This window comes from Maylandia zebra, linkage group LG14 (genome assembly GCF_041146795.1).
Source record: "Maylandia zebra isolate NMK-2024a linkage group LG14, Mzebra_GT3a, whole genome shotgun sequence".
In the NCBI taxonomy this organism is placed as follows: Eukaryota; Metazoa; Chordata; class Actinopteri; order Cichliformes; family Cichlidae; genus Maylandia; species Maylandia zebra.
The window spans coordinates 11,771,576-11,788,450 of NC_135180.1; the positions used below are offsets into that span (position 1 = coordinate 11,771,576).

The following is a 16,875-nucleotide window of genomic DNA, read 5'->3' on the forward strand; positions in this document are numbered from 1 at the left end:
GGCTAAGCCCTCCACCCATCCTTCCTTTTCATAAAAAAAGTTTACATTTCTACTCCACCCATTCGCACACTGTACAGTAACAACAACTGGCACACTCTACAGCTGATTATAAAGCACAATGGGAATGATTCAAACACAGTGTAGAACTGCATGTAAATGGGCACAAATATGAGCATGGACATGCACAATGCAAACTTTCCTAAACACACGTGAGCATTGAATGAAAACGCATACATACCATCCAAATCCACCAAATGACACACTTCTCCTCCTCAGCATTTTGTCAGTCTGACCTTCTCAGCAGTCTCTTTTGCCTCTCTCCTCTGGGAACTGTGTGCTCTGCTGACAGTCTTCCTCTATGGGAGTGTGTATATATATATATACACACACACACTCTCTGTATACTTGCACTTTGTCTGTCTCTGTCTGACCCAGGCTCTCTGTCTCACTCCCTCTCTCACCCTCTCCCCCTCTGTTTGCCTTCCCTTCTCTCTCCCTGCTCTTTTTCACCTGCCTCTCCACAGCTGCTGTTGTCCAATTTGCCACTTGACCCGTCAACAACTTTCCTGAAACATCGGTTCACAGTCTGTCAAACCCGCGCTCAAATCTGACACACTGAGAGATACAGGTACACATATTTCAGCAGGGTAGGGGAGGAGCCAAATGAGGAGGGGCCACAACCACTGGTTTGTTTCCCACACAAACACACGTGTAAAGGGCTACACATGCATCGAGCTCTATCTCAGTAACCACAACCAAAACACATGTACGTTGTATTCTTGCTTACATGCTGTCCAACAGGAAATGCAATAACTGCCTGCACTGCCCCCTTTTTTTGTTTACCCTCACACATGCAAAAATGTCCCTGAATAAGCAAAGTTGATAAGTTGATCGAGCATTTTGATGTGGATTGTGGAAACTTCAGGTTAACGCTGCAAAAAGCTATATTTCTATTGCGTCATTCCTATTTCTAATTTATTAGAAGTGTATCAGAGGAATCTGTGTTGAATGGAAAATATGCCAGTTGCTCAACAGAGGAGTCAAACTGGATTATTTTTGTTGCACTACATAGCATTGACACTTCTCTGAAGGAAAGAAAAAAAGAGCCCAACAGTTGTGCAGAAAGACTGCAGCGAAACCTCTCATGTTGTGGCCAAAGGGAGTGTCCTTCCTGACGCCCTTTCTTCTCACTCCAGAGTTGACACTCTCAGAATTTACAAGCCCTCAGTTTTTCAACAGTTCAATTTCAATGTGCAGTGTGTTTGTGATCTGCAGAGGTCCAGGCTGTTAAATATACTAGCAGTGTAAAATCAAAAGCAGCTACTTAAACAACATTTTTACCAGCTATTTTTAAGGAAAGTTAACCTTGGGCCATTTTAATATTATAATATAATAGTAGTAATAGACTAGAATATGGCCATTCTAATTCTGATGAGTGAACTCTGTTATGCAGACCACGATCAGAGAAAAACACTTAAAAGAATCTAGGTCTATTTGCCTACATTGTAGGTGTGGAGACAGAGTCTCACAGCAAAATTAATATAGTCAGGGGTTAAAGTGGGATTTTAAAGGTGGGGGAACCCAAGAGTGATCTTTGTGTGTAGGCAGCTGCTCTGAGGTTTACTGCCCCTTATGGAGTAAATTTCACCACAGTACTGCAAACGCCAACCCTTTTCGCCTGCATTAAACTGCCCACTATTTTCATGCGACAGGTGACTAAAGCAAAGTTAACATACTTCAATTTGTTTTGCAGGACGTCTCAAAGTTGAAAAAACAAACTTACCACAACTTAACATTATAGCACAATATCTCATGTAAGCTTTAAATGACCAGTCTATTAAATGCCACTCCTTACCTATAAAATTAGTCTTCTATTCTGTCTTTCTTACATCTTTTTCCATCTCTGAGTGCAGTTATCGCACACTTTTCTCTCTCCTTGGAAAATAGAGTAGCTGTACCTTTAGCTAGCTAGCTGACGCACTGTGTGGGTGCTAGCTAGATGCTAAAGTACCACACCTTACTAACATCGGTCCGCTGTAACACCTGAGTATAGCGCTATAAATGATGCGTAAACCCATCATCATTATTATTATTAGATTTTTATTCTTTGTGTCTTTCCTCTTCATGTAAAATAAGCAGTAGCGACGGTCACGTTATGTAGGTTTAAAAGTTTAAATATGGTTTAGTGTTGATGTCAAATAATAACTCTCTAAAGTAAGGAGCCTGTTTTGCAAATAAAAGAAAAGGCTGAAATAACGAGTTGTAAAAAATATATAAATAAATAAATGTAAATCCCAAATGGGGCTAAGTAACAGTTAGTAAAGACAACCCCCATACCTTTGTCAACTGAAGTTACACTATGGACATTTTTTGCAGCAACAGGAACATTAATGAAAGTTCACGTATAGATAATGATATGGTGATAAGGAGCTGGGGAATAATTACCATTTGGAACAAGTAAAATAATAAAGAGGTTATTTCAGTTCCAGCTTAACAATAAACTGAATAGCAGCTTTCTAATTTCACAGGCCGTGGTTTGACAAGATGCTGTCTTCAACAGTAGCTAATCCAGCCACTCTGTGGCTGCCATACTAGTGAAGCTGTCACAAAGCATGCCATAAATACAAGTAATGACATAAAACCCTATCAAACAGACATAGTATCATTTCAAATGCAATTTTCCCCCCAAGGCTTTTCTGTTGAATTGAAAAGAATGGTTTCAGTTATTCTTTTCACATTGAAATAGGCAACACGTCCTTCTGTATTCAAAGAGAGCTACTTTCATTTCCAGTCACTTCATAACATATCCAGTGAGAACAAGAAACCAAACAAGCACTTTAGAAGTCTGTTGAATGTGATGGCTTAATGCTTTCACAATTAAATTCTCAATTATCAGCATGCTTTCAGTCTCTTTTAAGATTGTCAGTCACTCTCCCTCTAGTGGTTTAGAGATGTGAGAAACCATGAACACAACAGCAGCAAGAAGAAAATGCAAATATCAGACTGACAAAGAAAAAATACTTTGATTCTCAAACCTTAAAGGTTCTGAAAATTTTGGTCTTTTGTATCCAGTATCATGAAAGATCAAGCTCAATAAATGCTGCAAATTACTGTGTCGCACAAAAAACAGAGGCATGTCTTTATGCTACACACACACACACAAAGTTTTATGACACATCAGGAATCCATGTTCTGTATAAATGAGTGGGCACCTAACAGCACAGGGGAGCAGTTAGACAGCAGCTGGTGACGCAGCAGCCGAGGAGCCAGATGTTACTTTCAAAACATTTTTGTGGATGAAACAGGATAAATCAACCCTCCTGAACAAATGCAAACTAACAACTTTTAACACCAATTTAAAATTTCCCCCCATTTCTATTGATAGTCCTAAAATATGTAAATAAAAGAATGATGCCATAGCAGGTTAGAAAATAAGATTACTGAATGATCGGAAAACCTAAAGAACAAAAGATAAAATAGGGACAAGTAAAAAATAAAGTACAAGCCAGTGACAAGACCTTTGCTGCAGGTCTTAACTGCTTGGCCAAAACTACAACATGAACATGAAAAGCTGTCACTATAGTGATGACACAATTTTGCGGTTGTGTGAAGTACACACCCTGCAAACAGGATCACAAAAATATAAGCATGTTTCTCTTGGTAAAAATAGCTTTAATAAAGCGTCATCTGGAGCTAAAGTAACTGCATGTGTGCTGCATGTATGACTACTTGCTGGCAGATTTAAGTCAGAGGATCATCTTCTCTTTGTTTAGTGTCGCACAGCTTCATTTGTTAAATCTAATACCCGATGACTCAATATCTGTCTATTCTGTAGGTATTTCACCGTGCCCAGTTTAACGTTAGCCTGAGAAAGAGCAAACTGCAAGTTCAGTTTTATAAAAACTGTGGAATTCTGATATTTATGACACTCATATTTCCTCTGCAACACACTCATTTTATCCTTGAGATCTGAAATGTGCATTCACAACACCACAGATGTTTGTAAGTGGGCTGGGTGACATCACCCGACAGTAACCAGTTGGCTGATGTCATCAGGTCGCCACAGTGTTCGCAACTGACAAACAACACCAAGTGCATGGTAACTGTTAAACTCCATTAATTTGTTCAAACTCTTTTATTGTACGCAGTGTGTGAGCAATAAAGACTGACGATGGCACTGTGTTGTGCCAGAGACATTTTCCTATATAGAGAAGACATAGCACTCAGACAATTGTGGTCTACCTGAGACATGAGGCATGCTAAGGATGGCGATTGTCCCATCCCTGTGTGACATCGGTAGCTAAAATGGGAAACATTAGCCAATCACACTTATGCACTGATGACTGCAGAGTGAAGGTTCACGACTGTATCAGCTGTATGGCGGCATATCTCCTTGTTGCTGCAATAATCATGTAGAGAAACATGAACTAGCATGGCATTTGTTCAATGCTCCCATGACGAAAATATAAAAACATATAAAAAATATTTGAAATTAATGTTAGTGGTTGCTACATGAAATGATTATGTACAAAATTTGTATGTACAGCACTGTACTGAAGTCTTGAGCCATCCCTCGTTTTTATATTTTGCTCAGAAATATATAAATTATCAATGTATTAATTAAAACTTAGCTAAGGCCTGGAGAACTCCTTTTGCCTCCTAGGAAGCACATACACACACATCAAGTGTATATAATGTTTGGAAAATATAAATCAGATTATGATAAACTACACCACTTTAAATGGATTGTAATGTAATGTATTGTTGTAAAACTTTGGATATGCACAGTAGAAATATGGTTCAGTGGTAAAAAGTGATTTAAACCTTTGGAAAAAGGAGAGATTTATTGTTTTGTTTTTTGTGTACGTTTTTTTAAACTTAGATTTTGTTGGCAGTTTAATATAAATGCAATTTATGACCCTGACATTGAAGAGATGACTCCTACCATCTCCATTCATTTCTATAGCAAGGACTTCAGCTCTCAAATCTTCAAATGTTCGGGATTTTTTCCAAGATAGCTGCCAAGTTGCAAGACTTGTTTCTAGCAGGACTTTGTGCCATATAAAAGACTAGCTTAATATACATAGGTATAACACATCCTGCATTTTCTTTGTTGCTCATGAAACTGTAAAGCCTGATCTGACTGTGTAGCTAGACCAGTGGGCCATCTGTGTAACAGGCCATGAGTCATTTGCAATCTTATAAATATCCTTTATCAGTGTCTAATGTCACAACACTATTCCAGCACAGGTTTGCTGTTCACAGCATCTTCCTAACACTCTTCTGTTAACATGATGCTGATGAAACAACCTAAAAAGCAGAGCTTTTTGCATGACAGATAAGAGGGTGTGTGTTTTGTTTTGTTTTTTTGCATTTACAATGTTGTGTGTTAGTTGTCGATAGCAAGGTGAGAAATAATAAAGAAAGAACACTTGATGCTGAACCTAGCATCAATATGATTAATCCTTTAAAGCTACGGCAATCCTGTAAATTGACATATTTTAAAACTGAACTTTACTGCTGCAATAAAATGTATTTTGGGGAAAGGAAGACCGTCTTTACTTCATACATGTTTTTTGGTTTTCACAGTTTCAAGCACCCATTTCTTGAAAGCATCCATTAAAAAATTTTCATACAATATTTTCTTCTCATAGGACTGTTTCAATACAAGACAATATAAAACCCCTTTGCTGGCAAAACCAAAATAATCCCATCAAAACATCCCTTTTCTGTATATATAAGACTTAAGTATAAGTATTCATTACAAACACCAGTCAGTAAAAATGTGTGTGGGACATTTTGGATTTTGAAAGGAATAAGAAGAAAAAAATCTCTCCTTTCACTGTAACGAGTTTTCTCTGCCTCTCAGATGTTTGTAGCCAGTTAAAAACGTGGTACTAATGCATCAATCCCGTAGACCACAAGACTTCAAAACGTCTAACTTTATAGTACTAAAAAAACCTTTATATTTACAACCTGGTACATGAAATTATAATGATCTATAGGCATATGTTCTATGCAATGATTTGAAACACACCAACAAGTCCACCTTTGAATGACTCAAAATAAACAAAATGAAGGTTTTGGAGTGGCCTGGTCAAAGTCTGGGCTTAGATCTGATTGGGATGCTTTGGCATGACCTTAAACAGGCTGTTCATGCTTGAAAACCCTCCAGTGTGGCTGAATTAGCACCAACATTTCTCCACAAACACTTAATTTGTAGTTCATGCTGCCAAGGGTGGTACAACCAGTTATCAGGCTTAAGGGGGAAGCTACTCATTGCTTCCTTAAGAAAATGAAATCATGTATCATCATTTTGTATTTACTCAAATACAAAAAATATGCAAAAATCTAAGAAATCATGAAAGAGGTAAGTGTTTTTTCACAGCATTGTAACTTCACTCTTCATAACACCAGCAACAGGCGGTGACTTTTAAATAACTCATCAATCAGTCTGGATAGTGATGTGGTTACTTTGATTTACAGGCTTCATCTACCAATTCGAGTCATCGAACTAGACTTCTTAGTCATGTTCGGTTAGCAAATTTCTAGCCTTTTATTAAGTAGCAGATTTTTGTGTCTTTGCTTTGAAGCTGTACAGTTTATTTATATAGTTTGCTAACCAAAGTTGCTAGCGTTAGCTGACAGTACTTCCCCATCACCTAATTGTTGTCACATCCGGCTCCCAAATTAATAAATAAATGACAAATAACATGGTACTGACCAAAACACTAATGCTGAGGCTGCAAAACCGATGGGTAACATTTCAGCAGGTACAACCATCTTTTATATACAGTCTATGGTGTCACCCATGCTTATGCTGTTATTCTCAAAAAAATGTATACAAGTGTGAACAATGTTGTTTTGTTTTGTGTTAGCAGTGATTGTAATTGTGTAAATTGCCAAAAGGGCGATAAATTAATTAACGACCCAGCACTGGATTCAGAAAACGGCATTTGGATTTGTAGCAGTCAGAAAAACTGTAACATAAACAGCACAGTGGTCACTGAGTATGTTTGTGTTGTATGTGTGAAAGTAATGCATATTTATGTCTCATAATTTTTTTTATCTCAGACTTTATAAATTCAATTTCTGTTTTTTCTCTCTCTCTTCCATCAATTGAGTTTTGTTTATTTCACTTTAGTACCTCGTGTCTTTCTCAGTAGCAATTCTTCCCGGCAGCTGGTGGCAGCGGGACAGCACAAGAGACGCAACATTTCCATCTTTATTCCTTCTGTGTCGCTTCTCCTCTCTTTCATCTCTCTCACAGCCATGTAATGAGGTATTTAGTCATTAGATAGATTCCCAAGGGGGAGATACACAGACAGACACGAGAGACCTTTCGCTTTTCTTCGTCTACCTCTCTCTTCCTCCTCCCAACCGGCCTCCCATTCTGTGCCACTAATAGGTTACTTAGTCTTATGAGGTTTTACCAGAGGGTTGCTGATTTAGTAACAGAGCTGATGCTCTGCTTAATGGCTCCTGCCTCATTCACATTAATCACCATCTGTTAGAACGCACACAGAGCACAGAAGAACCAAAGCTGCCTATTGATCGACTACCAGAGAATATATGAATGTGTCATAGGATTTCTTTCATAGGATATTGGTCTTTGAATATCACATGCACACAGCTGGTACTGCACAGCTGTTTTCTAGTGATGAGTTTCTGTATTCGGCTGATGTCCTTTAAAGGTTTTAGCGAGCTTTAAAAACACATTTAAACTCACCGGCCACTTTATTACTGTAGGTATACCTGTTCAACTGCTCATTGATGCAAACATCTAATCAGCCAAACACATGGTGGAAACTCAGTGAATATATGCATGTTGCCATGATCAAGGCTTATGTTCAAACTGTCATTGAGAAAGATGATTTTAAGTCACTCTGAATGCTGAATCGCTGTTTGTGACAGACAAGCTGGTCTCAGTATTTCAGGAAGTGTTGATCTACTGGGATTTTCTTCTACAACTATAACTAGGCTTTTAATGGTGGGGGATAGTTTCTTGGCACACTTTAGTATTGCTGCTGACCATGTTTGTCCCTTTACAGTCACAGTGTAGCCCCAAAGCTCAAACCACTTCAAACTGGTTTCTGGAACATGATAATGAGCTCACTGTACTTAAATGGGCCAATACAGACACCAGGGCTCAATTCAACAGAGGATCTTTGGGATATGGTGAAACAGGTTTGGATTATGAATATTCAGCTGACGGATCTGCAGAAATGGGCAGAAACTATATGATGCTATTACGTCAATATGAACCAAAACCTCTAGAGAATTTTCCAGCAACTTCTTAAATCTATAAAGAATTAAGGGATTTCTGAAGGTGAAATGGGGTCCAACTCAGTATACATAAAAGTCTTATTAAAATTATTCTTATGCTATTTTATTTTGAACTAAGCACTGTGAAATGAATAGCACTAGTGACTGAGGTACTAAATATTGTTTGATGGGACTGAAACATTATTCCACATTTTGGATCCTCTGTGGAGATGTGTGTTTGCCTAAAACAGATGAGGTGAGTAATAGAACTCAATGCACTTTATTACCTAACAGAATTTATTTAGAACCCAAGATAACATACTTTATTGAATATATGATAAAAATCTAACAAACTTTATTTGATCATTAGGAACCCCCTCAATATGAACTGTTATTGAAGAAATATGCAGAAGGTAGATATATTTTTCATTTCCTTCTTGAGTCGGTCTCTGCGCAATAAACCTTCCTTTTTTCTTCTATTCTATTTTTATTTTCCCATTTTTGCCCCCCATGGTTCATCGCTTTGTTAGTGGATTTTAGTAAAAATGACAGCGAGCCCACCCATCCACCCACTCTTCCAATTCACCCACACTGAGAGATGAGAGCGCACATCCATAAACAGCAGGCATCGCATGTGCACACAGGCGCACATTCATGCATTCATAAATTTCGACACATGCACACATTCATGCACTCAAATTAATAAGCTGTGACATGTGCGCACGTGCTGCGCCTCCTCCACCCACGGGTGACACAGTGCTATCATTCCTTTCTTTAATCCCATTATTCGGCAACATTGACCAGAAAAAAGAAAATCCACTTATTCACATACTTCCCGTTTCTGTCCCTGACGCCAAACACACAAGGCTCTGCAAACACAACCAGACACCAACCAGGGGCAAGTGCAATTGCTCAGCCTACAAAAAAGCAATTTAATCAGGTGTGCTGTAAGAACATGGCAATTTCCTCACAGCATTTCATTTTCCACTAAATGGGAACACACAAATACAAACACAGGCTGAGGAAGTTTAACGCAAATCCCATCTGCAGCTGATGACTCATGTGTTTCTGTATTAAAGTGTGCGCTGATCTCATCAGCAAAGAAGGTAAGGGAATAAACAGGAAGAATGTAATCGTTCTTTACTGAGGGCTAAATAATTCTCAACTGTAACCAAAGCACGATGGAAAAATAGTAAAATACAACTGAGTTCGAGTGGAGCGAAGGTGCAAAATTCAGTCTCGAAACACTTTTTGGAATCACAAGTTTTTTGATCAACTTCGGTCTGATCTTCATCTAAGCCTCAATTTTATAAAACCATTTTCTATTAAAAAAAATAACATAGCTGGACTTGAATTTGAACTCATGCTAATAAAAGGGAATCTTTGTGCTAACAACTTCTCTAAAAGCTAGGGAGATGAGATCGCCCCTCGCTATAAATAAATGCACACAAAGTCTGGTTAATGTCTGAGTCTGGGTAGATGATGCATTACAACAATGCACAAAGTTGGAAAAAGCTACAAAAGGATTTCTAGAACAAAAAAAGAACAAAAAGTGAACAAAATGTGTACAAATGGAAGGAACCCTGGACTGTTGTTACTCTGCTGAGGAACACATCCTACAAATATTACAGAAGGTGAAAACTCTTATCAATGTAACTCGTTTAAAACGCTCGATAAAAATAGTGCTAATGGAAAGACAACTAAGCAAAAACTACTCTTCAGTGGAAAACAAAACAAAACAAAACATAGAGAATATCAGATGTGTGCTAAAGACCTCTCTGGAAAATGCTGATGAGCCAAAATGTGATCTTTTTGGTGAGAATGTATGTACCACGTTTGAGGGGAAAGGGCAATGTGAACAATGTGAAGCGTGGTGGAGGGATCATCATGGTTGGGGGTTAAATGTATTGTGGTCAGTAAGGAAAAATTCCCCTAAACACACAAAGAGGACACCACCAAATGGTTAAAAGAGATATAAAAAAACCAAAAAAGTAAATGAAACTTAGGAACATCTTGGAAGAAAGGGTGAAAAAATTGGCAAATCTCAAAAAACCGCCACAGGAAACTATATACTGTGCTGCTAAACAAGGGTCTATCAATTATTCAGTTCAAGAATTCAAGTTGACTTCTTACAGGTTGCAATGAGGGTTATTACTCAAGTGTTCTAATAAAAAAAAAATGGGGATGAATATGTGTTAGTTTAGTGCAGGGGTAGGCAACTCCAGGCCTCGAGTGCCGGTATCCTGCAGGTTTTAGATCTCACACTGGGTCAACACACCTGAATCAAATGATAAGGTCATTACCAGGCCTCTGGAGAACTTCAAGACATGTTGAAGAGGTAATTTAGCCATTTAAATCAGCTGTGTTGGATCAAGGACATCTAAAACCTGCAGGACACTGGCACTCGAGGCCTGGAGTTGCCCACCCCTGGTTTAGTGAGACTATCGATGGCTGTGACCCGGGTGAAGATCCGTACACATGGTGAGTAATCAGTGCAGAAATCTTGGTATTTCCAAAGCTTTTGGGAAAAAAGAGAGAAGGGAGAAAGGGAGAGAGGAATGTGAAATGTTGATAGATTGAGGGATTCATAGATGTGATGATGACGGGCAGAGGAAGGAGGAGATGAGAGACAATAGGACAGGAGTTATGTGAGGATAGAAGAAAGTCTCTGAGTGGTGTTGGTTGATTTTTAACAGCCGTCAAGTGGACTGCTCAAGATAATACGGGGACAAAAGATATGAGACAGGCAACATGATAAATAAACCCTTTTAAATCCAGTGGGATTAAAACAGATGAACAAAACGCAGTAACTATTCACACTGAACACTGTTTTAAAAGAAGGTTAAAAAAAACTCCTAAATGCAAAGGACTGACACTGACTCACTGTAAGCTCGTCTGCATGCACCGTGTGCAGGGTGTGTTTGCTCTAAGAAAATGGGACAAATCCTGGATTCACTCCACCTGAGAGGTACAGATTAGCCATCATGCATTTTGAACTGAATCATCAGCAGATTGCGTGAAATGCTGCCAGCAGGACCAGTCGTCCACTTGACACAGCAGAACTGTGATTTGTAAAGCGCTTTAGTCTGGGACTGCTGTGTCAAGAGTCTCTTTTTGGTTGATGTGACGATTCTGAAGCTCCAGAGCTATTAATATCCCAAAGTCTGCCATCACTGACCATTCATAACTGGAGTGGGCTGGGGGTGGAGGGGTTCAGCTGAAGGCACATGACAAAAATGCATTACCCAGTGGTCCTATAATTCTTCATGGCCCAAATCTTCATACAGTAACTGTAGATTTGGGCCATCCATCCATCCATCCATCCATCCATCCATCCATCCATCGTTGTTATGTTACTGCTTAGTTAATTTCATGTTTTAAATGTTAGTAAGTGCGCCGCCCTGCGGTCCCTTTAAGTCGATATTTTGTGACAGTAGAAGAAGAGTTAGACAGGAAGTTCATGTTTGCTTGCGATGCTGCTTCAAGATGGCTGCTCCACATTCGTGTCCTTCTTTGGGTGTTTGTTAAAGCATTGTCTGTAAGTACTCAATGGTAAAGCAACGAGGCATTCAAAGTGCTGTCTTTATGTGTGATGGACCACAGTTAGCAAGTTTTCTATGTGCTATTCATATGTAAATGAGATCGCCAGTTCATATGCTAATTAACGGTGCTAATCGTCATGTTAGCTCTTCGAATGCATTGTTAGATCATTGGCACATGTTGTTGTTAACAGTACAGATTATTAATGTACATTTCCACATATGTTTTATTGTTACAGTTTCACAAAATGAAAGAACCAGTAAACTTCTCAAGATCTCATCTATTGTCTGGAGTTCCTGGGTTCATGTTTAGCTGTGTGGATAGCTAGTCAGACTTCTAGCGAGGCCATTTACAGTGAAAAGACAGCACCACAGCAAACATCATAGCTACAGAAGCCACCGCGTGGAGCTACAACCATCCTATAAGCTAAGTAAAGTATACGGGCGGACACAATCAAAATACAACAAATCCAAAATGTCTGAAAGTAAATCCTCCAAAGCCGAGACAGAGTCAGTCCGTTCCCACAAACCACCATCAAGAGCAGGTTCGTCAGCTAGCATTGAACTGCTCAGAGCAAGAGCAAAGGCTGAAGCTGCCCAAACAAGAGCCTCATATACAAAGAAAGAAATAGAAATTAAAGTCGAGCAAGCACGCTTACAAGCTACTCTTGACGCGCTGAGAGCAGAACAAGAGAAGGAAGCTGCCATAGCAGAAGCTAATTCTTTAGAAGCTGGTCTACTTGAATTAGGCTTCGAAACACGCAGTGTAGCTTATGGGCCACCCCTATCTGAGAGCAAAGAAAAACGCACTGCGCAGTATGTTTTGGAACAAACAGCTATCAATGCAGCAGAATCAACAGCCCCAGTAAAAACTGAATACAAAGACCCTACACCCGCCTTTCAAGAAATTGCTATAAAAGAAGGAAACAAAGCAAACTGTGCTGCTACTCATAACGAACTGTACAAGCCCCCATCCACCAACTACAAAGAGTTTACACCTCTTGTTCAGACACCATATAAATCCAGTTATACTCAGGGCAATGAACATGCCCCGAGCCAACACACTTACGACCTCGCCAAATATCTAGCCCGCAGCCAGCTCATTACTACAGGCCTTACCAGCTTTGATGACCAACCCATGAGTTACTGGGCATGGAAATCATCTTTCAAAACCGCAATAGCAGGGTTAGACCTTTCACCAGGAGAAGAGCTGGATTTGCTGGTGCGCTACCTTGGTAAAGATTCAGCTAAACAAGCCAAACAAATGAGAGCTGTCAATATCAGATGCCCTGAAGTTGGTTTAGCTATGGCTTGGGACAGACTTGAAGAAATATATGGCTCCCCAGAAGCTGTAGAGCAAGCTCTCTTTCAAAAGGTCGACAGCTTCCCTAAAATCACACTTAAAGAGCCTTATAGACTCCGTGATCTTGCCGACCTAATGTTAGAGCTAGAGACAGCCAAGTTGGACGGTTACTTACCTGGCTTGACCTACTTAGACACATCAAGAGGGATCCAAGCGATAGTCGAAAAATTGCCGTACAATCTACAAGAAAGGTGGATGAATATTGGTTCAAGGTACAAGCACGATTATGGCGTCAGCTTTCCCCCCTTTACTGTGTTTGTCAACTTCATTCGCACTGAAGCCAGAACACGAACTGACCCTAGCTTCAGCGTCCACAGCCCTAACCAACCCATAACATCAGAACGAAGACACATGCACGAAAGGTTCTCCAAAGGACCCATATCTGTTCACAAAACTCAAGTACAGGACAAGGCAGATGCAGAAAAGTCTAAGTATGCTGTGAATCCAAATAAACAGTGCCCAATTCACAGCAAGCCTCATCCTCTGAAAAGGTGCAGAGGGTTCAGAGAGAAACCCTTGGAAGAGCGCAAACAGATCCTCAAAAAATTAAACGTCTGCTTTCGCTGCTGCTCATCTACTGACCATTTAGCCAAGAACTGTGAATCAGAAACCACGTGCACTGAGTGTGACAGCAAAAATCACATTTCTGCCCTCCACCCAGGTCCAGCACCATGGGAGTCTAAATCGCCCTCTTCCCCACAGCAAGGCGGGGAGAGAGACAAAGCAGACACCCAAGAAGTCACGTCTCGGTGTACTGAGGTGTGTGGGGAAGGAGTGAGCGCCAGAGAATGTTCAAAAATCACACTAGTGAATGTATACCCTGCTGGACACAGAGATCAAACAAAGAAAATGTATGCAATCTTGGACGATCAGAGCAATCGATCGCTGGCACGTTCCCAGTTCTTTGATGTTTTTCAGGTCCAAGGAGAGAGTCGCCCGTACATGTTAAAGACGTGTGCCGGACTCACAGGAGTATCAGGGAGAAGTGCTTCTGGCTTTATAGTAGAGTCAGTGAATGGAAAGGCAAGTCTTCCTCTGCCAACACTCCTCGAATGTAACGAAATTCCAGATAACCGCTCTGAGATACCAACTCCAGAAGCTGCCCAACACCACGCCCATCTACGACAGATTGCCAACTTGATCCCGCCATTAGACCCAAATGCTGACATACTACTACTGCTGGGACGAGACATGCTTCGAGTCCACAAAGTCCGGGAGCAGATAAACGGCCCAGACGACGCCCCATTTGCTCAGAGACTCGACATGGGTTGGGTCGTGGTAGGTGACATCTGTCTCGATGGAGTGCACAGACCCCCACACGTGAACAGCTATAAGACTTTCATACTGGAGAATGGCCGTGCAAGCCATTTTCAGCCATGCAACGGTCAAATAACTGTTAAAGAGACATTTACCAAAGCTCCTGAGCGCAGTCACAGCCTCCCAAGCCTTCCTGTGTCAGGATGTAATGTGGACAGCATTGGTCAGCAGGTCTTCACACGAACAGCGGATGATCACAAACTTGCACCATCAGTTGAGGATATGCAGTTTCTCCAAATAATGGACTCAGAGTTCTATCAGGGCAGCGACAATAGCTGGGTTGGTCCTCTGCCTTTTCGATCGCCTCGACAACGGCTCCCGAACAACAGACAACTAGCCTACGATCGCCTTATGTCACTCCGGCGCACTCTTGAAAAACGACCTGAAATGAAAACACACTTTCTGGAGTTTATGGAGAACATGCTTACCAGAGGACATGCTGAAGTGGCACCAGCTCTCAGTCAGAACCAGGAATGCTGGTACCTCCCTTTGTTTGGGGTTTACCATCCAAAGAAACCCGCCAAAATTAGGGTCGTGTTCGACTCAAGCTCCCCACATGAAGGAGTCTCTCTCAACGACGTGTTGCTAACAGGCCCCGACCTCAACAACAGTCTTGTTGGGGTGCTCATAAGATTCAAAAAGGAGCAGGTGGCCATAACGGCGGACATTGAACATATGTTCCACTGTTTTGTTGTCAAAGAGAGCCACAGAGACTTTCTCCGCTTCTTGTGGTACAAAGATATCGACATGTCATCTGAAGTTATAGAGTATCGCATGCGAGTGCACATTTTTGGGAACAGTCCCTCCCCCTCTGTCGCCATATATGGGTTGAAGAAAGCAGCAGCGACTGGTGAGCTAGATTTTGGGATTGAGGTGCGGACATTCATTGAGCGAGATTTCTATGTCGATGACGCTCTCAAGTCATTTCCTACTGAAGAAAAGGCCATACAAGTTCTCCAACAAGCTCAACGGGCTCTTGCTTCTTCAAACCTCAGACTACACAAAGTAATCTCCAACCGCCCTACAGTCCTAGAAGCTTTCCCACCAGAGGACAGGGCAAAAAACATTGGAAACTTAGACCTGTGTGCTCAAGACTCGCCAGTGCAACGCAGTTTGGGGCTGCTGTGGAATGTTGACACAGACACCTTCACATTCAAAGTTGACAATGAGCAAAAGGCCTTCACACGTAGAGGTGTCCTCTCTACTGTCAACAGTCTCTACGACCCTCTGGGGTTTCTCGCTCCAATCACAATTCAAGGCAGACTGATTCTTAGAGAACTTACCAGCTTGACGGACGACTGGGATGCAGCACTCCCAGACAACATGAAGGCAGAGTGGAGCAATTGGAAGGACTCACTTCAAGATTTAGAAGATCTCCAAATACCACGCCCCTACACTTCTCTCTCTACATCTGGCGCCCAAACCAAAACACTTTGTGTATTCGCTGATGCATCCGTGAAAGCCATTGCAGCTGTCGCTTACATCAAACTGTCTACTTCGAACAAAACAGAAATCGGCTTTGTGTTTGGAAAAACAAAGCTAGCTCCTCAAGCCGGCCTCACAATTCCAAGACTAGAGTTATGTGCTGCAGTGCTTGCAGTTGAAGTTGCGGAGCTGATAGTAGCAGAAATAGACATCATGTTTGACGACATTGAGTACTACACTGACAGTAAAGTCGTGCTAGGCTACATCCACAATCAGTCACGAAGGTTTTATGTGTACGTGCATAACAGGGTCCAACGCATCCTCCAATCAACATGCTCCAACCAGTGGAGGCACGTTCCATCCGAACTCAACCCAGCAGATCATGGGTCCCGCTCCGTTGCAGCAGCGCAACTGAGCAGCACAACATGGTTTAAAGGGCCAGCCTTTCTCCTCAAACCGTCCGCACAGTCGCAATCTCCAGTCACGTTTGACCTTGTGGATCCCACTCTTGATACAGAAATACGTCCGCTGGTGACAACAAATCTGACACAAATCGCAAGGTCAACAGTAAGTTCATCCCATCTTGAGAGGTTTTCCAACTACAGTCCTCTCCTCAGAGCAGTTGCCCGCTTGACCCACATTGCTCGTTCCTTTGGTCGATCCAACCAAGCATCCAGCTGTCGTGGTTGGCATCTCTGTCAACCCACAGTGGAAGAATTGGAAAATGTGAAGGTCTGTATCATAAAGAGCGTTCAGAGTGAGTGCTACGAAAAGGAAATAAAGTGTATTCAGGAAGGGATCCCTATTCCCCCCTCAAGCAGTCTTTGGAAACTGCATCCTATTCTAGATAGCAATGGACTCTTAAGAGTTGGAGGCCGAATCATACAATCTGAACTGGGTATCGACACCACTCACCCTCTCATCATCCCTGCCCGACACCACTTGGGAACGCTCTTAATACGGCAC

At 41.2% G+C, this 16,875-nt stretch overlaps 1 protein-coding gene across 3 annotated transcripts in view; it reads right to left on the reverse strand.

Moving 5' to 3' along the window:
- rap1gap2a (RAP1 GTPase activating protein 2a) overlaps window positions 1–16,875 on the reverse strand; it is a 98,627-nt gene that overhangs the window by 78,144 nt on the left and 3,608 nt on the right. Inside the window, exon 1 of one of the 3 annotated variants that reach the window (XM_076892200.1) lies at window positions 239–614. The exons of the other annotated variants lie outside the window; for them this stretch is intronic. Within the exon in view, the coding sequence (XP_076748315.1) occupies window positions 239–279 (41 nt within the window). The 5' untranslated portion in view covers window positions 280–614. Of the gene's footprint in view, window positions 1–238; window positions 615–16,875 lie in introns of those variants that run through there. 3 annotated transcript variants of the gene reach the window in all.